This window comes from Schistocerca gregaria, chromosome 5, assembly GCF_023897955.1.
Source record: "Schistocerca gregaria isolate iqSchGreg1 chromosome 5, iqSchGreg1.2, whole genome shotgun sequence".
NCBI lineage: Eukaryota > Metazoa > Arthropoda > Insecta > Orthoptera > Acrididae > Schistocerca > Schistocerca gregaria.
This window is the reverse complement of record NC_064924.1, coordinates 26,312,127-26,337,680: the sequence shown is the minus strand read 5'-3', so window position 1 is coordinate 26,337,680 and position 25,554 is coordinate 26,312,127. Positions and strand designations below refer to the sequence as shown.

The 25,554-nt window shown below is 37.6% G+C and overlaps 1 protein-coding gene across 2 annotated transcripts in view; it reads right to left on the bottom strand.

The window, feature by feature from the left end:
• LOC126272266 (uncharacterized) overlaps nucleotides 1-25,554 on the bottom strand; it is a 379,755-nt gene that overhangs the window by 102,068 nt on the left and 252,133 nt on the right. For both annotated transcript variants that reach the window (XM_049975005.1, XM_049975006.1), the window contains exon 9: nucleotides 20,771-20,842. In XM_049975005.1, the coding sequence (XP_049830962.1) occupies nucleotides 20,771-20,842 (72 nt within the window). The remainder of the gene's footprint in view (nucleotides 1-20,770; nucleotides 20,843-25,554) is intronic.

Here is a 25,554-nt window from a genome sequence, read left to right as displayed (position 1 = left end):
AGCAACAACTACAGAAGCAACAGCAACAACAAAATCATCACCATTAGCAGCAGTAAAATTACCACAAATGGTCAAACCACAATCAGTAAGTGGAACTAAACCTTCGGCACAAACAACAGCAAAAACCAACAGATCCACCATCAACAGAAATAGTGCCAATAAAAGAATCAAAGGCAGCAACAGCACGAAGAATCCTGTCAGCACCACAACCACTACCACTACCACTACCACCACCACCACCACCACCACCACCACCACCACCACCACCACCTCCGGCCACAGAAACAGCAGCAGCAACAACAGCAGCAGCAACAGAACCAACAACAACAGTAGCTGCAGCAACAAAACCATCAACAACAGTTGCAGCAACACAACACTGCCTAAGGAGGATTCAAAGACAAGGTACACCGACATCATTAAATAAGGATTTTTTATGGCTTCAAACAAAGAAAAGGAAAAGATTGTGACAAATCAGCAAGAAAATTTGCAGGTAAGTCACAACTACTATGGAAAAAGCAGCACATTACCAGGTAATGACAAAAGAAAAAAATACTTGCAAAACAGTCAGGACAATGTGTCAGAATATTCAATGCCTCAGAAACAAAGTACTAGATCTAGAAGTAGCTTTAAATAATCTTGCTGATGTCTCTTGTATATTTATCTGAACACTGGTGCAAGGCTAGTGAATTAAGTCTCATCAATATAAGCAAGTTTAATTTAGCATCACATTATTGCCAAAGGGTTTTTAAAAATGGTGGGGTATGCATTTACTCTAGAGTAGGACTGCAGTTAAAGTGAAAACAGAATTGGACCATCTAAATATAGAAAAACATTTGGAATCATGTGCCATAGAGTTAAAAACTGAGGAGAAGAGTGAAAAACTAATTGTCATTACAATATATAGATCCCCACTGGGTGACAAAAACATATTCTTAAAAAAAAAAAAAAAAAAAAAAAAAAAAAACCACCAGCAGCATTAAACACTTTTTATAGTAATGAAGTGAAATTATTTTCATGTGGAGATTTTAAGATTAACCTGTTAATTGAAAGTGATGAAAAAAGACAGCTTTTGAGTACACTCAGCAGCTTCCACATGAAACCACTCTTTACAGATGCCACCAGAATAACAGAACTGTCATCTTCTCTTTTAGACAATATTTTCACAAATATGGAGAATGGTACCACTGAGCCACTAAACGTAAACTTAGATCTTTCGGATCACAATACACTATTAACATACATAAATTACTCTATCCCCAAGGCAGTAAAATATAAGTGGGGATACAAAAGGCACTTCTATACAGAAAAAGTGAATACTTCCATCCAGTTGTTAGCTAATGAAACCTGGGAAGATGTCTTTGCACAAACAACAACCGAGGAATCTTTCAATGCTTTTTCTAGTACATTCATGTCCCTATTTGAAATATGTTTCCCAAAAAAACTCACAAAGATCAATGTCATGCCTAGGTACACAAGCCACTGGATAACACCTGCTATTAGAGCATCTAGTCAAACACTAAAACATATCAGTCAACTCAAAAAAGATAACAAAGATGAACACTTCACAGATTATGTTAAGACATACAAGAAAATTTACAGGAAGGTGATCAAAAAAGCCAAGACAATGCATAATGACCGTGTAATTGCTGGGTCAGCAAACAAATCGAAAGCTATATGGAATGTAGTAAAAAAAGAAATAGGCTCAAGCAAAAATGTTGGAAATCCAGATTACTTTGTTTTAAAAGATGATCAAGGTGTGCTAGTCAGAAATCTTACTTTAGTAAATTACATTAATGACTACTTCATAAATAGTCCAATCAATCTCAGTAAAAATTGTTCTAAGATTAGTAGAACATCAATCCCAGAAGAACAAAGCGTTAATTCATTATTGCTACCTCCCACGAACAAATTGGAAGTTAATCGAATAATAAAAACAATGAAGAATAAAATGTCCTCAGGGATTGACGAGATACTTTGCTCAGTCATGATGAGATGTGCTAGTGTCATATCAGATCCACTCACACTCATCATAAACATATCATTTTCAGAAGGTGTCTTTCCACAACGATTAAAAATTGCAAAAGGAAAACCATTGTATAAAAAGGGCAATATACATAAAGTGGGAAACTATAGACCAATAGCTTTATTATCGGTATTTTCAAAAGTAATAGAGACAGTCATGAAAAACAGAATTACAAATTACCTCGAGAAATTCAATCTATTGTCTGTAAACCAACACGGCTTTCGCAAAGGAATGAGTACAGAGTCAGCCATCACCCAATTCATTGAAAATACTGTAACGGGGCCAGATAAGAACAACAGTACAATAGGAATTAATTTGGACCTCTCAAAGGCATTTGATACTGTCCAACATGATATCCTGCTAGACAAATTAGAATATGTCGGTATACGAGGAGTAGCTAAAAAGTGTTTTCAGACATATCTCCATCATAGGAAACAGGTAGTAGAAATTGCAACAACAAACAGTAAAAACCAAATTATTGTTTACAGATCGGATATTCAGACTGTGCCAGTTGGGGTACCGCAGGGGAGTGTTCTAGGACCTCTCCTATTTCTTCTTTACATAAATGATATCAAGATTCCATTAAATGGTACTCATATAACCCTGTTTGCAGATGACACAAACATTGTAGTAACTGACATAAACCGGGTATTGCCAACATCTGCAGCCAGAGTTATAGAATATTTGCAAAATTGGTTTGAAGTGAACAAATTAACCATAAATATCTCTTAAACTAATTATATCCATTACAGGAAAGCAAAGTCACACTCTGATCTAGATCTCAGAATACAAAATAAAGAAATTGTGAGAATTGCTACCACAAAATTCTTAGGTGTACATATAGACGAAAATTTAGATTGGAAATCCCATATCCTGAATCGGTTGCATAAGTTAAGCTCTGCTTGCTTTGCTTTACGTGTTATTGGTTTTGTATGTAGTAGGGAATGTAGCAGAACTGTTTACTTTGCTTATATACATTCTGCTATTACCTATGGCCTCGCCTTCTGGGGTCATAGTAAGAAAAATCTCAAAACCATCTTCACTCTACAAAAACGAGCTGTTAGAATAATTACCAACAGTTCAAGGCTAACTCCTTCAAAGCAATTATTTAAACAGCTGAATATTCTACCCCTACCGTGCCTCTATATACAGAAAAGTATAATTAATGTAAGAAGAAATATTAACAATTTCCAATCCAACTCGGATCTACATACTTACAACACAAGAAAGTGCAATGACATTCATATAAAAAGAGTTAACAAGGCTTTGGCGCAGAAACAAACAAACATACAAGGAAGCAGATTGTATAACAAACTACCGGTAAAGATAAAAGAAATAAAAAAATTGTCTTCATTTAAAGAAGCAGTTTTTAATGACCAACTGCTATTATAGTGTAAAAGAATACCTGGAATAGCTTCATACTAAACAATTATATTTATGTACTCTATGCCAATAGTAATTTTTATCTGACTGTTGCTATGATCTAAATAAATATTATGTACAAAAGTGCTTTAATTATATGTGTTATATCTAAATATCAACTGCGTATTCTATGTAAAAAAGTCTTTCTCATACATCAATGTAAAAAAATCAAAGTTGTACGTGCTATTTCAATGTGGTCTGATGTTATGTAGTCTACTATGCACATCTGTATTTTGTATAGTATTGTATACACGAAATCCATGCAATGTACTTTGTCTCTGGACGATTAAACTACTACTACTACTACTACTACTACTACTACTACTAACTACAGAAATCTGTACTTATTGATACATGTTCAATTACCCAAAAGTTACTACATGCAATGTAACATATACCGCACAGTTAAAAGGAAGTCACACTTGATCAAGGTCCACGTCACTTTCCATTTTTGACCAGACATAACGTCTGAGAAGAGAAATAATAATAATAATAATAATAATAATAATAATAATAATAATGTCTGAGAAAAGAGAGAAAGAATAATAATACGGAAAAGAATGTCAAAACACACGTCACAAGATTGAGGGCAGTCTCAGTCCTATGGTTACAATAAGAATAATAATTATAATCAATATAAAAGAGATACTTACTGTGCTAAAAGTAACTATGGAGGTACTGTTAACCAAGTAAATTGAGATAGTGCAATAAAGGCGAATCATAAGCGCCGATATGGAGATGTGAACGTGCATAGTGGTCATACCAATAAGCATAACATGTATCCGGAGGATGATCCTAATTGTATTCGACCATGGAAAGATAAAAAGCATAATATTGGTTGGGACGATGGAAAATATACATCAGTACCAATGGGCGATGGAGCATCAAATATGTGACATGATAGACATCGTAACTCGGACCATACTAGGGATCGTGGAAGCACATGAACCACCACCAATGACCCAGCAGGAGAGATTAAACTAGAACCTGTCACCAAATGCCTTCCTAGGATGACTGGAAAGGAGGAGGAGGAGGGCAAGCATCATCTTGATTTAATGTACTAAGATATAATAATGATATGGATGTAAGGGATGAATTAACTGAAGAAAAACCTAATGTTTTTAACAAGTGCGGACAAATTTTACAGGCAATAATTCCAGAAAGCATAAATAACGTTAATGTTGAAGTACTGGTTGATACTGGAGCGACCATTAGTGCCATGATGCCGGACTGTTTAAATCACATAACCGAGGGGTAAAAGAGCTCACATTTCCTGTCACAGGATGTACCGTGTCTGGCACATTCAGCGCAAAAAGTCTTAAAACAGGTACGTGTCGACGTTACAATACGGGGAATTCAAATAGAAAGCACATTTCTGGTTGTTCCTAAAATGACAGTACCATGTATTTGGGGCTTGGACTTTTTAGGTGAGACCGGTGCAATCATTAATTTGAAGGAAGGTGAATGTGTATTTAATTCTAATGGTAATATTTTGACAGTCACAATGATAAATGGCAGAATAGTTCCCAATCAATTTTGTCTGAACTTAATGGTGAATTATGTCGGTATCAATTATGAAACAGTAGATAATACTTACCTTATAGAATGTTCTGAAGAGACGACAAGTAAAGTGTCACTTCAGGAAAAGGTTTTGGAGTCAGAATGCTTACCTGCAATCCAAAAGGGCGAAATATACTACTTATTGTACCAATATTTGCCAGTTTTCAGTAAACATCCTGTTGTGATTAAAGATTTTGAATACACTATAAAGACGTATCTGCATAAACCATTTTGTCGTACATCCTATTCTATACCTTGGACAAAGAAAGAGGTAGTAAGAAAAGAAATCAATAATATTTTAAAGTGGGATATTATTGAGCCCCCAGATTCAGAATTTAGTAATCCCCTCTTGGCGGCAATTAAACCCAACGGTGACATCAGATTGGTGTAGATGCAAGAGAGATAAACAAGATCATTATACCTGTACAAACCAGACCAGAAATCTTAGAGGAATTGATACAGTACTTTTATGGTGCCCGTTTGTTAACTCCCTTGGATATGCATAGCTCATATTGGCAAACGAGAATATCGAAATAATCTAGAAAATATACTGCATTTCTAGGCCGGAGTTACCAGTTCACATTCATGCCATTTGGATTGAATATAAGCGGAGGTGTTTTTATATCTGCTTTGGACACTGCACTTGGCAAAGACCTTTTCAATAAAGTTACTTTAAATGTGGATGTTTTGCTAACTGCTTCTGAAACCTGGGAGGAACACCTGGATTTATTAAGAAGAGTTTTCGCAAGATTTTTAGAGTACAGAGTTACTGTAAATTTGATCAAATCTAAGATTGCACGTAAACAACTGAAATTCCTTGGATATACAATTACTCCTGAAAGGATAAAACCAAATCCTAAAAAAAAATGGATGCGATTAACAGATGTCCATATCCGAAGAATGGAAATGAATTAAAGTCTTTTACCATCGAATCAGCTTGTCAGCCAAGACTATTTGTTACGGTTGTTAAGAAAAAATGTCATGTTAATAGTCTTAAAGAAAATGATTCAAAAGTAGTGTTAAGATGTAAGAAGAAGGTGTATTGGACTTAAATGTATTGATGTTATACCAAGAAAGGTTATTTTACCATACTAGGAAAGGTGTATTGGACTTCAATGTATTTATGTTATACCAAGAAAGGTTATTTTAGCGGTAAGAAGGTTTTATTTAGTAACTGTCTGAAGAATTATCAATTTTGTAATGTTATAGATAAGTATGTAAAGCAAAACGGAAAGTACACTGTAACCACGTGAGCTAAAAAGTAATGACGAAAGGAAATTTAATGCAACCCAAACAAATGATGTAGTAACATGGAATAGAAGAAACGGGATAGCTTGTATAAAGTACTGGAATAATAACAGGAAGCAAAACCAAGCCATCTGTTTACGTGGGAAATGCAACTGACCACGATAACGAAAAAAATAACATATTTCATGAGGATAAACGAACTTTTTTCATTATATTACGCGAAGACAAAGTAAAAATACCTGTTAATAAATACCTGTTTGGACTAATTTGAGAAACTAGCAACAATGAAATATGTAACAATATACATACTGAAATTTAGCAAGCGAGCCTATGGTATTGTATTAAGAAATATTTTATTGTAAGTTTATGTTGCTTAATGGCCAGAATTAATTGAAGAATGATGTGAAATAAAGATGCAAGGAAATATTGAAAGGAATCGGTATCTTCAAGTAAGAAATTACAGACCTCTCCGAATGAGATAAACTGAAGAGTTTTACAGGACTGAAAAGAGATTTAATCGAAGTGTATTACGTACGCTATCTACCTAGCAACTGTTAGTGAACAGTTAATGTAATTAAACGATTGTAACAGCAAATGTATAACCTAACCGTATTGCACAAGTCATAGAAGTTTTAGCAAACAACTGTATTGGAGAAATTCAAATCAACTAACGCGCTTGAGTTAACTGAACAAAAACATCATGGAAGCCAGTAATAGTCCGAAAGGTACATCAACCCCAGGAGATGATTATTTCGTAAAGCACCGAAGATTTCCATCCAATAGCTTCTTGAGGAATACTCAGCTACAGTAAACAATCGACAGCTGATCGGACCTTCAAAGAGCGCTCTTCGCGCGACGCTATAGAGTAAATATCTCTGGAGTTAGCGTTGCGTTCTGCGCATGTCACCATTGAACCAGGATTGTCACGTGTTTTCGTGACTTCGCTGTGCGTGTGTGCTTTCTGCAGCGTTTGAAGTTTATAATAGCAAAAGTTTTTGTTGTGTTTCACCGTTTGTTGTAGTGTAATAGCAATGATGAATTACTGTTGTTGCTACGGATGCAAAGAAAAATATGTGAAAGGAGGGATAGTAACTTTTCATGGGTACATAGGGTACATACCATGTGGCTCTAATTATAGTTATCATATTAGTAAGAGACACTGTATATATTTAAAAATTCCGGAGACGCATTATAATTAAGGCTTGATTCTGTAGACCTATTTTTCTACGATTTTATGACTTTATAATAGATATTACAGCTCGTACAAAAGCTTACAAACAATCGCTTCCTCTAATAAATTTGCTAGTGGAAACGGAAAGGGAATGGTTAGTTGTTTCAGCAAATACTATCCTCCATGCATTTATCAGTGACTTGTCGATTATGTATATAGATTACTCAGTCTACTATTTATTTAGTAAACTGGGAGCAATAAATATTTCAAAGTGTCACCAGTGAAAAAATTGTGCTTTCAATCGCAAAAACGAGAAAATAAATACGCAGAAATAGCAGAAAAAAGGACGAATTAGCGGGGATATAATCGCTAATGTGTGGCAAATTCGGTGTTTTTCGGACACTTGCAAAAGTGTACGTCAGGCTCTGTAATACTATAAAGTGCCGTATCATACCGAAAACTACAAAAAATCGAGTGCATTTGAAATGTGACACCTATCACAAAGAAGCAGAATGTAATATCACTTGCCCTTAAAAGATACGTAGCTGTTTTATTCCCGGTATCAAATGGACACTGTTAAAATGTCTGCGCGACATATATAAGTAATCCACGACACGTACGAAAAGAATCCGTCGGTACTAGGGATGTAGTGACATTCTAAATATACAGACAAATATACGGACAAAAACACGACGTCCCGAGAACACGTGGCCAGGTCGGCAATGTATGTTGACAATACAAAATCTATTCTGCGCATGTGAATGCTCACTCCAGAGATATTTACTCTGTGCGCGACGCAATAGTTAAAGTTCATGCGTACCCACTTGTGACAATATGTCTTGTCAACCACTACATGTACGCTACTTCAAAATTTCAATGAAAGCGTTGTTTTGACATAAACGTCATCGATTCTCACAATGAAGGCGACAAGGAAGTTTGTGGACGATAGTGATTTAATGTTCCTAATCCAGTCGCAGTGTGAGCAACATAACTGCTTTCATCAGAGATGAATTTCCGATACTGTACACGGGAAAGACAATATTGAGATCCGATTTTTCATCTAAGCGGACTGCCAGACGGGCTGATTTGAAATTGGGAGAGGAAGGCGATGACCAGGTTGTATTCAGCCAACTATGGAATCTGATGGAGGTCGCAGCCTTGGAAGGTCAATTGTCGAAAGCGGCTGTGATCCCTGCTTTGCACAGTCGGTTGGAGAACTGAAACATCGACCAAGAGAATGTGTTGTGTGAATATGTGACATTATTTCTAAATGTTTCTGATACAACCCAATAAACAGATTTAGAATTTATTCAAGGGCGTTTTGTCTAGGCCCTCTCATTAATAATAAATTTGTTGTAACATATATGTACTTACTGAGTGAATCAGAGTGTGAGTGAATTCACAAGGACAAGTACACATCAAAATAGACAACAAATAGTCCTGTTCTGTCTGGATTTCTCTTCAAGACATCACAGTCGGTGGGGCCGTATAACATTACAGGTCGGGATTGATATATGAAGTCATGAATATCTTATTTGTATCTGTCAATTGATAAGGAGAAATTGAGATTTCGGGCATTTCATTATATAGTTGTGCGTGATTTAAGTCCCTACGCTATGCAAAGCTGACATTTAGTTACGTGCGATTTGCGATCTGTTATGTTTTATCTTCCGATAATAAATCATATTTTTCTGATTACCGTTAAAATATAATCACGATAAATGTTTGAGGTCCTTTGGAATAATATTTTAATAACTATGTAGATGAAGTGATGTCATTCATTTACTCTTAGAAAAATAGTGTGTTAATTGTGCGTTTATGGACGGTCAGTGTCGGGGATCAGTGATTACGATTCGAGAAATAATTGATTTGACGAAGTTCAGCTGCACACAATCGCGTGGGGCGAATTATGACCTTGGAATTGATTGTAGATGTATGCAGGTCAATTTCGTGACAGGCTAGTAAGCGTCGCGAGTGTGTCGCGGTATCAAGATTGTTTTTCGCGCTGCCGATGGTTTGCTTTAAACTCGCGAAAATACAATTTACGCGAATTCTTAATTATCGCGAAAGGGTAGAATATTTGATGGTTATCCGACTTTTGATGGCCATCGTGGAGGACACAAGTTTGGACAGAAAGATCAATTTCTAAATACAATATAAATCCTGTTGATCGAAGTAGCCTAGCAACCCAAAAGCACATACGCGGTTATCAGCAGAAACAGTGTACTATTTTTCATGCACAGACTTACAGTCTACATCGAAGTGTGAATGATTTGTGGGTGCGAAATAAACATTTGATTGAATAAAAAGAAATATACCAAGAAGTTTATTTGTATATTTTGTTATTTCACGAACAGTGATATTTTCTTATAGTGGTGTATAGCCTGACGTATTATTAATATTGTGACAGACTGGTCGTAAGTGCTCTCGTTACGAGTAGAGTTTTGGGCCTGATTAAGAGTAGCTGGTTCTTAGAGTATCAAAGATTAAGTGAAGAATAAAATCACAGTTAAATAACACTGCATCGAAACCCACTATCTTTATACTATATTAAGCTAGCTGCTCTGGAATCAGTTGGTACCGTGGCCGTGTAGTTGTATGTTGTCAACAACAAATAGGTAAATACAAACATAAACATTTCTCATGCTCTGATATCGATGAGGGAAAGACGAGACGACAACATATACGTATACATATACAAACGGTAAACGTGGCGCCTTACGGTACAATACAACATGACGATGTCACGGTACATCGTGCGGTACACAGTCTCAGAGCACGTGCCACGAAATCGACATTTATTGTTTCTATTAGTTTTCTTTAGAACTACTACTTCACATAGCAGGGCACGGTGTTTTACCAAACGGGTGCATCAGTGGAATGATTGCTTCAATGTTCACTGTAATTTTGCCTTATCGGCGTTCTAGACTGTGCGGTATCAAAATGAAAACTTTCGATCACCCCTTATACTGACATATACTAACAGTAAGTCTTTCAAGCCGTGAATGCTGTCTGCTGGAGAATGGATAATATTGAGCGCTGTTCTCAAATAATTTTTGCACTCTGTTTTATTTAAATTACTTTGAACTGAACAAAGGTAACTAGTACACAATCGTCAAGTAAGGGCATTTTCCCACTACTCTTCTTACGGTCCTGTTTAGTGACACACTAATGACATGACGTCCCCCCCCCCCCCCCCCTCTTTGCAACTGTATCTAGTTATTAGTATAAATTATAAACTTTACCATTTTTTAATATCATCCAACCATTATTATTGGTTTGTCTTATTGGCACATTTATATTTTCTTAAAATTTTGTATTCAAATATTTCATCCATCTTTTATTTTTACCTGAATCACAAGTTGCCGAAGCGGCATCGAATATAAAGACTTGTACCCGGCGACTGGCCTACCTATCAGGAGGCCATAGACACACGTCATTTACTTTTACCTGAAGTCCAGGTTTCAGATTCCTAAATTAAATCTGCTACAATTAGTGGTCTCACATGTTTCCTAGCAAAATGTTGCATATTACAAGAAATCATTTTGCACAATATTCTGGGAACATCTACAGAGCACAAGCATTCACTTTATCCCCTTTTATCTCGAAGCAAGTGCACGCACTACATAACATACTACCCGAGTTCATGTCGGACAATGGAACGTTGATATTTTTTGGACTGCCTTTTAACTACATTACATCTGACTCTCCACTTCACACTTATTTTTAGGACACTAAATATTTTTTCTGTATTTAAAACTGTTCATGGATACCAGAAAAATTTTTGAAAAAATAACACTCTCTTCACTCTGGAAATAAGTATATAATTTTATAATTTGCATTTATGTACAAGTTACTGAAACTTATCATATTCACTCACACGTGATACTTTGCACTTACACAAAACCGTGTGAAAATTTCATTATTAACAAACATTTGTTAAGTATAAAAACATAGTTTTAAACACCAAATGAACAACAGTTATAGTAGAATTAATGGTACTATCGAAAATGGATGGATGCCACATGTCTTTAGGTACTACGGAATGCAAGAAAGCAGTTTTTATCTTTTAGTTTAGTTTGCACTTCTCACACCTGACAAAGGTAAAGGCTTTGCAGTTCGGGCATTTGCACATTGTTTTCTTTTCATTCCACACTGGCCTGTGATTAAAAGGGTTCCAATCTTATATCCTTTTGAGGTAACAATGATCCCTTATATTTGAGTCTGTCAGTATCTAATGGATCTGTGCTAGCTGGTCTATCTCGCTTTTTTGCTCCGAGACCAATTTAGTCAATATGGTGCACCAGCATGTCTGATGTTATTTTTTCTGTGAGTACCCTTCTGTAGATAATCCATGAATACACGGTAGTTATACTAATCAGAGGAAAAACAAATGTAAATACCATTGTTTGGATCTAATCTGTATATGACATCTGCCAACACTGATATCTAATAAATCTATATTTCCATATGTTAGTTGTAAACAGAAACAGCAGCAGGACATGGTACCACTCTGTCTTTTATCTTCTTTTTTACCTTTTCATTTCAGATTTTGGCACCTCGCTGACAAAGGTGGACAGGAAAGAGACAAAACTATTGTCTTTACACAAAAAGGAGGAAATTTCCAACTTATCAATGATAGTAATGTATTTCTAAAAATACCCACATACTTCTTTCTTCAGCTCCTTTTCATTTTGAAATTTATAGTTTGGTATTCTCTTTCTCTGGCATATTCTTACACATTGAATTTTGGATAGGTACACAACTACATTAATACAGGTATAATACCTATTAAAATAGACCTTGCAGTTCTGGTCCCCCGGAATTTCCCTGATGAGGTGAATAACAATGTTTTCATGTGCTCCAATATCTTCTTCATTACCTAACCTGAATTCTGGATTTTTTCTTGCTCACTGTAATTTCAATTTTGTGTGCAAAGCCCATTTCTCCACACACAAAACAAGTTTATACCCACATTTATGTGTTTTGTTTCATATACATCTTTATGTAGTAACATGCTTCTAATGGACAAATTTGTTTATGAATTGACAAACACTCACTCATAGCAATTGAAAGACACTTTTAGATCACACAAACAATTATAGCCCTAATTTTGTGTAATTTGTTTGGACTTCAACTCACAGCATCTGGTTGCTTCATCTGTCATGAAATGCAAAGTTATTATCAGACACTCAAAGTATCTCTAAGACAATGTCTGTTTTGCATGCTAGAGCTCACCAACAGCAATAGGAAAAGCCAAAGAGCTCATAAAGAGTATTCTTATAAATTTATGAGCGCCACAAACAGCACAAATAAGTGTTTTGTTTGCTTTTCTGTGTGCTGTAAAGATTAGATTCATCTACAGATTTTGCCATTAAGTCATCAGGAAAAACTTTTTAAAAACTGATACAGCCTAGACAACCCTAGCATAGATTGGAAAAGTGTGGTATTTCCTTTGAATCTAAAAAGGTCTTTTACAAACAAAGCATGTCATTTTTTCCAAATGATTCAATTTTTCTGTATCCTCAGACAGTTTTCAGAAGCTCGCAGTACTGGTATATTGGCAAAACATTCATTACTACCATCCTCCAAAAAGTTGAAGTCTGAGGCTCAATGTTACTATCTGCGGAATCCAGATCATTTACAGTTATAGTACGATCTTTACCCAAAGTGCCCAAATTTAATAAATCTTCGCTGTTAGATGGATATTCTAGTGCCACGAACTCTTCGCAAGTCATCACTTTACTTTATCCAGTCTGAAATTACAAGAATGACTCCACAACAACACTTAAACTAGCACAAGAAATTACCAAAAAAATCAGAGTGAAGGAAACACTAATTCGTTATGTTCGAGTGCACTACTACACATATGCAAACAAAATTGATTTATGTAAGTATACAAACTGCACTGAACAGCATACTCTTCAAAGGATATAGAAGCACTATATATTTTTTACGTTGACATGTTCTTGCTTACAGTCACCATCGAAAGAGAGCAATGTATGCCAGGGTGAAAACTGTACACAGAGGAGCACATACTGTTGCATCACCAACTCGGTAACATGTTCTAGTGCCAGATTCTTTTAATTACTTTCGTAAAGCAACACTGCAATGCAGGTTTTAGTGTTAACTTTGCTCTGCACATCTGCAAAGCAAAGTTACAGTCTGGAACTGCGAATCCTGCCTCAGGCATGGATGTGTGTGTGTGTGTGTGTGTGTGTGTGTGATGTCTTTAGGTTACTTAAGCTTTGCTGCAGTCTGGAACCGCGAATCCTGCCTCGGGCATGGATGTGTGTGTGATGTCTTTAGGTTACTTAGGCTTAAGTAGCTCTGCGTTCTAGGGAACTGAAGTCCCATATTGCTCAGAGCCATTTGAATGGCTCTAAGTCAACATTTTTGGAGGGTTAAACCAGGGTCGGTAGGAGGCCAATACATATCAAAATCAACTGGCATCCAGTTTTGTACCAAACAGTTTGTGTGGGTCTCACTAAATGACTTATGGAGTTCAGACATTGCCCAAAATAACTTTCAAATAATCTTCTTCTGGAACAGTGTCTATTCTTTCAAAAACATCTAATGCAGACAGTTCTATTCTTTTAAAAAAACATCTGATGTGAAGACTGGCAGGATATTTCTTTCCAGCAACCACAGGAATGTTCTCTGGTTGATTAAGAGCCAGTAGTAATTCCTCTGGCTCACTTTTGTATATGCCATAAAAATCATCTTGTTAGAAAAGAATCTGATGTGCCCCACAGAATCATTTTTTGATCGATACAAAAGCAACTTGCAGTGACTCGCTCTCTTTGTGCTAGCAGGTTTACTTCTCTTACCTATGATGTGTAGGATCTGTTCCAAAGACCTTCCTCAGAAATATAAGCACTGTCAGTTTGCTTGCACTAATAATCTTCGCCAGTGATCACGACTGTCACCTCAGATTCATCTAAACCAGCAACTGAGGTCTTTCGACGGGTTTGGGTGTCCCCACTGTGCTGTCTTTTGAGTGACAATTCCTTGCTGGTACACTGAAATATTTGTTCCACTGTTCTGAAGCCAAATATTTTGGCAGAACTAGGCTTTTGTCTTATCATACTCTGCACTGTGTCAACATCTAGGCCACTCAAGGATTACTGCTGCTTACTAAGAACAACTGCCACCCAAGATTGCCAACACCAGCTGGAAGAAGAATAATGTAGTATGTAACTTAAGCTGTCCGAGTTTTAGTGATGCACCGTTTACATGTAATTTACATTTCCTTGAAAATAACTAACTTTTGAAAAATCCAAGATGGAATGTGACAATATTATGAAAAGGATAGTTGCTACTAACCATATAGCGAAGATGCTGAGTCACAGATAGGCACAACAAAAAGACTGGGGCCTAAACCTAGATAAAAGATTAAACTGGAAGACACATGGAGACTGGCAAATAAATTAAATTCTCTAGTTTTTGCAATGTCTATTTTGTCTGGTGCCACTCACATAGACACAAGATAGACAGTCTACCACAGGTATTTTGAATCTGTTGTTCGGTATGGCATAATTTTCTGAGGAAACTCTAGAAGTAGTACAAAGCTACTAATTCTTCAGAAAACAATCACTAGAAATTTGTGTGCTGCCCACAAAAATGAGTCATGTCACCCATTGTTCAAGAAATTAAAAATACTAACAATTACTTCATTGTACATGTTTGAAATTTTGATTTTTGTATATAATAATCAAAGTACTGTTGAAAAGTTCCATTTTAAGCATAGCTACAGTACTCGTCACAAGAAAAACTTCAAATTTCTTTCACATTACTTAAAAAGCTTTATGCTCACACACCACTGTACATTGGGCTAAAATATATATAACAAATTAAAAGGAAGAAACATGTTTACAATGGACCTTGGCTCGCTGAAAACTTTCCTCAAAAATATTTCAATACAGACATGTTACTACACCATTGAAGAATTCATGGAAGACAGTCTGACACTTTGAGCAATAAAAATCTATGCCTAATATTGCAGTGTTGTCTGTGTACAACAAAGGAAACTGGTGAACTGTTAATTTATAGTAAATATTGTAGTGTAGTATTTTATTGGCATTATTCTTAAAATAGTGTAAAAAGAATTTCTATAAACCATTATACATCGTACTTTTGCTAAACTTGATATGTCTCCTGTACAACAGATCATATGATCTGTACAATGTATCTAATGAGACTAATAAATCACATTCACACAGATACGCATTTACTGTCACAAAATAAGCTTTCGGCCAACAATGCCTTTGTCAAAAATAACGACACACACACACACACACACACACACACACACACACACACACACACACACACACACACACACACACAAACGACCACAGTCTCTGGCAGCAGAAGCTACAGTAGTCTGGCTTCAGCCGCCAGAGACTGTGGTCGTGTGTCTGTGAGTTACATTTGTGTGTCTGTGTCTGTGTGTGTGTGTGTGTGTGTGTGTGTGTGTGTGTGTGTGTGTCGTGTATTTTTGACAAAGGCCTTGTTGGCCAAAAGCTTATTTTGTGACAGTCTTTTTGTTGTGCCTGTCTGCAACCCTGAATCTTCTCTATGTGGTAAGTCGTACATAACTATCCCTTTCATAATATTCACTTTTGAAAATTGTCATATTGCCACAAATTGTGTCTGATAGGCTTAGTCCTTCCATATAGTCACTGCACCTATCTAGCCTCACCTCATTTACCGAGTAAATTAAAAGTACTGTTTCTCACATCTTCAGTTTACTTTTGGACAACAGCCGCCCAGCAAATATAAAAAATTACACCAAGGGATATGTTTTTCTAGTTGTTGTCATTCAGACTGCCATTTGTATTTCCTTACTCTTAACATGTAGTTAATGTTGTCTGAAGGGGGAAAAAAAGCTATTTTGGTGAAGATTTAAAATTTCATAGTATCATCTGCTCAAAAGAAATAAAACCCATTAATAAGCACTTTTAATTTACATATAAAGGTGCATACGAACTATTTGTTGTGACAACTGTGTTATCAGCAAATATCACATTAGCAAAAACCTAATGAAATAACCAATATATATATATATATATATATATATATATATATATATATATATATATATAAAACAGAAAGAAACTTCCACATGGGAAAAATATATTAAAAACAAAGATTCCAAGACTTACCAAGCGGGAAAGTGCCGGCAGACAGGTACATGAACAAAACACACAAACACACAAACTCTTTGCCTTTAAATATGTCTGGTTGTGTATGTGCGGATGGATATGTGTGTGTGTGTGTGTGTGTGTGTGTGTGTGTGTGTGTGTGTGCGCGAGTGTACACCTGTCCTTTTTTTCCCCTAAGGGAAGTCTTTCCGCTCCCGGGATTGGAATGACTCCTTACCCTCTCCCTTAAAACCCACATCCTTTCATTTTTCCCTCTCCTTCCTTCCTTCCTGACGAAGCAACTGCCAGTTGCGAAAGCTCGTAATTCTGTGTGTGTGTTTGTGTGTTTTGTTCATGTACCTGTCTGCCGGCGCTTTCCCGCTTGGTAAGTCTTGGAATCTTTGTTTTTAATATATATATTACAACTACTTACACAGAAGTGTCAACCAAAGCAGAATGGGAGTAGTTTTACATTACTGTTGTTGACAGCAAGTGTTGTTCTCTGTGTAGTTTGCACGTAAAAGTTTGGACTGTCAGTAGCACTTCTCAGACCATGTTCAAAACCTTTCATTTGCCCATTGCATCCCATAGTTGAGAGAGGTGTAGCATAACTGAATGAACACACAAGTTAACTACAAACCTGTGAAATGAAATTCCTTAGGTGTATTCCACAAATCTTTCACTCTCACTATCAGAAACTTCGGATTCTTAAGAATTTTCATCTCATTTAGATACAGATGGACGTGTCGCACCAACCATCATACTTGGCTCAGCTGTCACTTTGAGTTTCTGTCGCTAGTCATCTCTGGCAAAGAGGTCATTCTCGCTGTTGCTTCTAGTTAGAATCTTCACAAATTCTTCATCTGTACAGTCACAATGGCATGCCATTTAGTCGATCAAAAATTAAGATAAAAACAGTGACACAAATCGGATTACAGCAGCAAACTCGCACACGCCAAATGTAGGAAAGCTGCAGAACACCAAACGTGTAAATACAGTTACTTGGCCCCTAAGTGTGTCAAATCTTAACACGCACACTCTTAAATGGCAGCGTGTCGTAACCTGTTGAAAGCACAGAGGTGTTGGCTTTTTGCCAAGCAAAAACAGGTACAGAGGACCTAATGTCCTGACAGATGGAATGGAACAGTGCTACTTGTAAATGTGTCCAGAACACCTGGGGACAGCAGCAGCAGTGTGTATTAAAACATAAATGTTAAAAATTATACTTAAATATAACGGCAATCCACATGATGGCTTAAAGGGGATTGAGACAAGTGGAGTTGTGATCACTGGAGCTGCTGTATTTGGCTGCTTCTTTGTGCAGTCCGACAGTGGCCTCTAGTACTGGAGGATGAGGTTTTTACTAAAATTCATAATTTGAAAAATATGAGGTCATCTTACATTCACAGATTAAACTATTTCTGATGAAGGAAATGTTTTTATGTCATGTAATAGACTAATATAGGGGTTGTCGCATCTCTGTTGACCTGATGCTGTGACAGCATTCCTTAGCCTCTCACTTACAAACGTCTGTCCACTGTGCTGTCATTCAAAAAATATCACTCGATTCTAAACCAAATTCAATATTGTATTTGGTTATGAGATTACTAGATTGAAAACGAGAAATCCTATTGTTTTCATGTATTAGAACACCAGATAAAAACATTACCGGCTATTAATCAGCTTCAGAACAAGATGGTGACATTCAAATGAAACAAGGGAAAAATTAGTGACAAATTACATGCCTAACAAACAAAATAAATCATATTAATCTGACATTATCAGTGGTAACCTGGACATTACAAAAGACTGGACACATTCCTCACAACGTGCTCACACGCTGGCAGTTAGGAGTTCTCGCAGTAGGCACGTTCAAGTTGTCGATGGCGCACGCGGGCGTGCTGCAGTATGTCCCCGAGATGCATCCCACGCATGCTCGATGTGAGCGAAGTCTGGGGGAACTGGTGAGCCAGTCCGTTCTTCTCGTTCTCCTTTCCCTGTCCAGTTTGATGCGGTTGTACATTTTTGTTCATAAAAATGAAGTTGTGCCGAGAAAGCACCCTTAAAAAATGCCCACGGCGAAGGAGTACAACCTCACAACAATGTCGAATGGTGAGTGGTTCAGTGTTCAGTGATTTGTAAAAGTGCCAAGAGCATAGGGTCTGGACCAACGAGGAACCAATGAGGATTGGAGTCGTGTGCTCTTCTCAGATGAGGCATATTCAATTTGCACAGTGATTCCAGATGTATCCTCATGTGGTGAGAGCTGGGACCATGTAATGCACACAGGAATGTTGTCAAACATAATGATTTTGGCTGTCCAGGAGTACAGTGTAAGAAACAGTATAGCTGCTCAGGCACACTGACCTCCAAATCTTCGAATGTGGTACACTCGTCAGTCAGTATCATTGTAACACTGTTTTTCTTCCCCACGTGTGTTTTCAGGGATGAATTTGGCCCAGACCCCATTGTGTGCAATGGCACTGAACTGTGCACATGGAGGAACTATTGGTATGAGAGGATGTCAGCTACACGGACTGGCGTGCCTGTGCCCACGACTTAAATCCTGTCGAGCACATCTGCACGTGTCGCAAAGATGTAGCGTACTGCAGCACATTGAGATGCACCGACAAATGTAGTGTTGGTGGACGAATGGAACACTTTGCTACAAGAACTTCTTACTGACCTTCAGGCCAACATGAGAACATGGTGCAGAGCATCTGTTGCCATCTATAAATTGCAGTAATTTCAGTGTAATAACTGTCTTGTAATAAAAGTGCAGTTCCTGTTTGCCACATTGGGTGTTCCCTTCATTTACCTTCTATACCATATTGCAACAGTTCATTCTATGTACAGAGCAAGTTTCACTGAGTTGCTTTACTCGGCAGCGACGTCGCACAAAAGTTACTTTTGTTCTTAATTTTTACACACATGTGACTGACACTTCACAAGATATTGCAGTCTGTGTATCACAGTTCCTTTTATTATAAAAATCAATAGTGCTTTAATAATGTGAAAATGTGTTACAGAAATAGTACTGAGAGAAGTCGTCAGATCAAGCAGAACCCATGTGTTTTCGAGCTGTGACATAAACTGCTCGAGCCGTTAAAGTTGTACTTGAGGACAGAAATTTGTGGAATGGTTGGAGGGAGAACAGTGACAATGGCTCACCTGAGAACTAAGATGAATGTGGGGAGGGAAGTGCTGACGAGCAAGAAGTTTTGCCCCACTGCTGACGGTGGGAATATATACTCGGTACCTCGGATTTTTATGAATGTCAACTGTTTTCAAACTGCAGTTTGTCTGAAACTGATTTGTAGTCAGAACTGAACTGACTTTGCTATTGGAGAATATTATAGATTTATGCAGGAGAGAGTAAAAGGTGAAAGCTGTGACGAACAATGGGGACAAAAGGGGTGTGTCCGTTGCTAGTTCCAGGCAGCCAATTAGAAAGCAGAGAGCAGATGGTAGGTTTGGAACTGAGAAGCAAAGGAATAGTCACATTCTCACATTGTTATAGATTCAAAATCCGATATGTATTCAGGAAAAAAGCAGCTATGTTCTCAGGTCTCACCAAAATCAGAAATTGCAAAATATATGGAATAAATAGCCAAATATTTGTGAGAACCAAGATTATAAATTTCACTCACTGCATTTTCAGCTGTACTATTAAGATGATGGTGATTAAAATCAGTGATACCACATGAGTGGCTAGATAGTAAGCAAAAAGGGAGTGAACATAAAAATCAATGTAAACTTTTTTAAAACTTTATTTCCTCTTGTATTATTGAAATGTAGATAATCAATAAATGCAGAAGCTTGGAATAGGTATAATGTTAACTTTTTGGCAGATACTTTGGCAAAAGGCGATATTTCTTCTTATAGTCAGAGATGCCTTAACTGTGCATGCCTAACTCTTTAAGATATATTATACTATTAGGTCCTTGGAATCAGACGAGAGGATATGTGCTGGATATCAATAAGAAGCTGAGTTACAACTTCCAATATCAGGAACTTTACAAACCCAATTATGTCAATTTGCAGACTGCAGGTTAAGAGGAAGCGCACAGAGATAACTGTACAGAAATGCTCAAGGTCGAGCATGATTCGGTGCAATGGTTGTATCGCACTACAGTACTTAACTGTGTGCCTAAGTGCACTGATTTATGTACGAGTGGAACTTTATTTCGATATACTCACATGTCCTCTTTCAGCTTCATCCCCACTGTCTGGCTGCTCCTCCTTGATGGCGACTTCGAGTGGCATCTCGGGCTGGAGGCAAACAAGAGGTTACTCACTTACCACCTCCATGAGACCCTACACAGATATATTCTAAAATCAAAGTACGATTAATCAAGAGGCCAAAATGTGTCAGTATAACACAATACAACACTGGCACATCACAAAAAAATACAAATAAGACAGTTTTCCGCATCAGCCTCCGAGTTACTATATCACTAACTGTTCAGACAATTTGTGTAACTGTCAGTCAGGTGGAAAATTAAGTCGTCGTACTGTCATTATTAGCACAGCGACGAGCCAAGTGAAAGACAAGTTATGTTTTATCTTTTGAGATAATTTAGAACCAAATAACTTATTTATCTGGCCATAAGACTAATTTTTTGCCCATCATCACTACAGTCTGTTCCCAAGGTCTACATTATTATGTCGTATTAAAGCTTAATATAAGGCTCATCTTACACTCTCAGCTGAAGCTACGATAGTTGAGGTCACATGCAGACTTAATTTGACAATTTCAGAATGGTGGGATGGGGTGCAGTGGCACCTGGTCAGCCGAATGTAGGGAGGCTAGAGGTGGGTGAGCAGAAAATTACTTCGTTATTTGAATGTATTGCACACTCACATTTTATGGACATCTACCACATTTAAAGTGCACCTTTCCCAAACTCGCACTTTGCCAGAATTGAACTGACTTTACAAATGGACTATTATTTGGCAATAGTACACATTCATGACAACCGGGCCCAACATTTTCTGAAGTTGAAGTGGCACATGTCATTACTATGCTTTTGCTGACAAGTGGCATTGTCAAGAATCTGGTTCCACATTCTTATAATGAATACATAAACAATTTATAATGAAACATGTATTATTATGTGTTCAAATTCCACAATGTTATGTTCTCGGTGAGACTAGAGATAAAAAATGTGACCTGATATTGTGTACTGCTGTTACTGTTATCTAACGCAAATAAAATCATTAACAGTCATAAACATGCATTGAAAGTAATATTTCTCTTATCTTCAAATCAATGTTAAAGTACCATAGAGTAACATATTTATGAAGTGATATGTTGCACAAGCATTTACTGAACTAACGGACAACAATCACCAATACAAAAAGTTTATTTTTTTACTGAATTATTATAATTTACCATTTGGATCTGCAAGCCATGACGGCCATGTTACCTACTGGTCGGGCAGTTTATTCCGTGTCATCCTGCCTCAAAGGAAGGGTGGGTGGCTGTGACAAAGCCTGTGACATCCCAGGGATAACAGAAGACCTGTTATTCAATTGGAATCTTAATACAGACCATTTTTAGACACAGTTCTTATTGACATATCTGTTCCAAATAAAATGATGCAGATGTGCTATACAGTCATTGTAAATGAGACTACAGTATACAATACATTCCTTGTGAGAAGCATTGTGCTTATTTCGAGAACTGGATATTACATTGTACTCTTAACTTCCAGCAGTAACTGCAGCACTTTGACAAATGAAGGTCAATCATAAGATATTGACGAGTGTGCACAAATAGTAAGGTGATCGAGATTGAATAATAGAAACTTGTAGCTCCCAATCAGATTTTACAGTACCCAATATTATGAGAAAGAAGTAGCAATGTGGCGAATGATGAGCAGCCCAAAACAAATATGAAGGGAAGTAAATAAAAACTCACAAAGGACAAGAACAGTAACCAGAAATCTTAAATTTTGAGAAAGACTGGTGGCTTTTGGGTGCAAAGATTTGCTGCACTTGATAACTGTGGTCTGCTGCAAGAAGGTCAACAGCCAAGATTACACTGCAGTGCAAAAGCAACTCATAGCACTGTGAATTACAAATTTTGTACAGCATATGAGTAGTTGATTAATTATTATTAAAGCCTCCAACTGAAATTATGATGGAAAAGAAACTAGCTAGTCCACAAGCAAATGATTTTCAACTACAACAAGAAGGCTTCAACTGAATTAATACCATGACAAGTCTACAGCAGCAGTCGCAGACAGCACCTGTGGCTCGTCAATCTGCAGTGGCAGCAATGTTAATGGCTCATTCACTTTCGGTAATGCAGCCCAACCTAGAAACTGATTCAGCTTCTCGTCAGCATCTAGTCACAGTGAGATACTGGTGAGCTGTATAAAACCTGAGTTCATTCGTGTCCAAAATGTTTTGGTGGCAGTGTTCGTGTTGTGGGGTAAACTACAAGTGGTTTTACAACCAGACTCTGTGGATGTACTACAGCATTGTGGCTAGCCTCGTTACAGTACTGAGCCGAGTTTAATTGCATGTGTATTATTGTAGACACTGTACACCTGCAATGCCAAGAACAATGTTGTGGATGTGCTGGTAATCCCAAAATGTGTCGTATGCAACTGAGTAATGACATGGAAGAGTTAACTCTCTGTTTAGAAAATATTAAATCAGAATTAAAGAAATGAAACAGAAACAACAAATAAAATACTAATAGCATATCAGTCAAAAGGCTCTAGAGTGCCACCTTGAGGTGTGGTGGGGATGGGGTGCCTTGGGTAGCCTCTGCTGTCTTAGATATTCAGGGGGAATGTCACAGCTCTCTGCCACTGAGCCGACCTCAGGTGCGACTGAGCTGGTCAGCCCACTCTCACCTCAGTGCGGGTGGCAGGCTATGTCGAGGTCTTGAGCCTCAAGGCAATGGCTGAATGGGGAATGCATGCTCCTGCCAAATCCCATGCACTTTGTTAATAGATTTAGTGTGCTATCTGATGCCGGAGGGGAGACTGAGCCAGATCAGAATGCACCTACTGCCAGGATAGTGGGCACTCCTTCAGCAAGGTCCAGACAGGCACGTACAGATAGGAGGGGTTTGTTAGTTATTGGGAGCTCCAATGTTGCGCGGGTCATGGAGCCCCTGAGAAACATAGCGGCTAGGGCGGGGAAGAAGTCCAATGTTCACTTGGTGTGCTTGCCGGGGGGGCCTTCTCCGGGATGTGGAAGAGGCTCTTCAGGTGGTTATCATGCGTGCGGGGAGCAGCCAGCTGCAGACTGTTGTGCATCTTGGCAACAACAATGCCAGTTGTCGGGGCTCCAAGGAAATCCTTGGGTTCTTTTGATGGCTGGCTAAATTGGGAATAACGGCCTCCATCTCTCAAGGAGTGGAAGCCAAGCTGACAATTTGCAGCATCATACCCAAGGTGGACCGAGGTCCTCTGGTTTGGAGTCAAGTGGAGAATCTAAACCAGAGGCTACATCGACTCTGTGATGAAAATGTTTGTAGATTCCTCGACCTACGTTAAGGGGTGGATGGTTGCAGGATGCCCCTCGATAGACTAGGGGTGCACTACACACAGGAAACAGCTACATGGATAGCACAGTACTTGTGGTGTGCACATGGGTATTTTTTAGATTAAGTTCCTCCCCATGGGAAACAAACTGTTGGCCTGAAAAATTAACACTTCATGACACTGATGCAGGTGTCCCAAATGTAAAAATTGTTAGTTCAAACTAAAAAGGTCGTTCCAAAAGATTTAAATTTGCCAAATCTCATGTTAGTAAATTGACAAAGTGTCTGTAGCAAGATCCCTGAGTTACTCTCTGAAATAAACAGTAGTAATGTCAATATTGTATTAGGTACTGAAAGCTGGTTGAAACCACACATAAACAGCAGTGAAATTTTGCACTCAGATTGGACAATGTTTAGGAAGGCTAGGACTGGTGCTATGGGAGGTGGTGTGCTCATTGAGATCGATACTGGATAGGACTATGAAACAGCCTGGCTAAAGCTGTCAATCAGACAAGGAGTGACCATTGCATTCGAATGTTTTTATAGACCACCAGCATTTGCAACAAACGTGGCAGAACAATTCAGGGAAAGTCTTCAGTACATAGGAAGTAAATATCCAAATTATCCATTAATTATAAGTGGAGACTTTAATCTGGCATCCATTGACTGGGAAAATTACACATTTATCACAGGGGCAGAAGCAAAGTCTCATGTGAAGCTATTCTAGGAGCACTATCAACATACTACCTTGAGTAACTGGTTAGAAAACCAGCTTGAGATGGGAACAGATGAGACATCTTGGTGACAAACAGACCCGATCTTTTTGAGGAAATTAATCCAGGAGAAGGTATTAGTGACCATAATGTCATTGTGGCTTCTATGTTGTCAGAAGTTGCAAAAAAAAAAAAAAAAAAAAAAAAAAAAAAAAAAAAAAAAAATATGAAAGAAACAGCAAAGAGTGTTCTTGTTTGGGAAAGCAAAGAAAACTGTCATCAATGAATATCTTCATAAACATATTAGGAAGTTGCTGAGAAAGCAGAGAATTTTGCACAGGCATCTATACACATAGTCACTGCCCCACTGACGAACAGAAATTATGTGAAATGAAAGCAGCTGTCAAAATGTCAATGAGAGATTCTTTTAACAAATTTGAAAGCAATATTTTATTTACAGATTCTAAAAATAAACCCAAACAAATCTATGAATACTACAAATAATTCAATACCTGCTCTTGCTGACAGTACGGATGAAGTAATGGATGATGATAAAGAGAAGATCGAAATTATAAACCTAGCATTCAAAAACTTGTTTATGATAGACGATTGCAATACTATTCCCCATTTCAACTATCGAACAAACACACAGATGGCTGACGTAATGTTTAGCGTATCTGCGATTGTAAAACCGTTAAGATCCTTAGACGCCAGGCAGGCATCTGGCCCAGACGGTATTCCCGTACGATTTTATGTTGACTATGCTA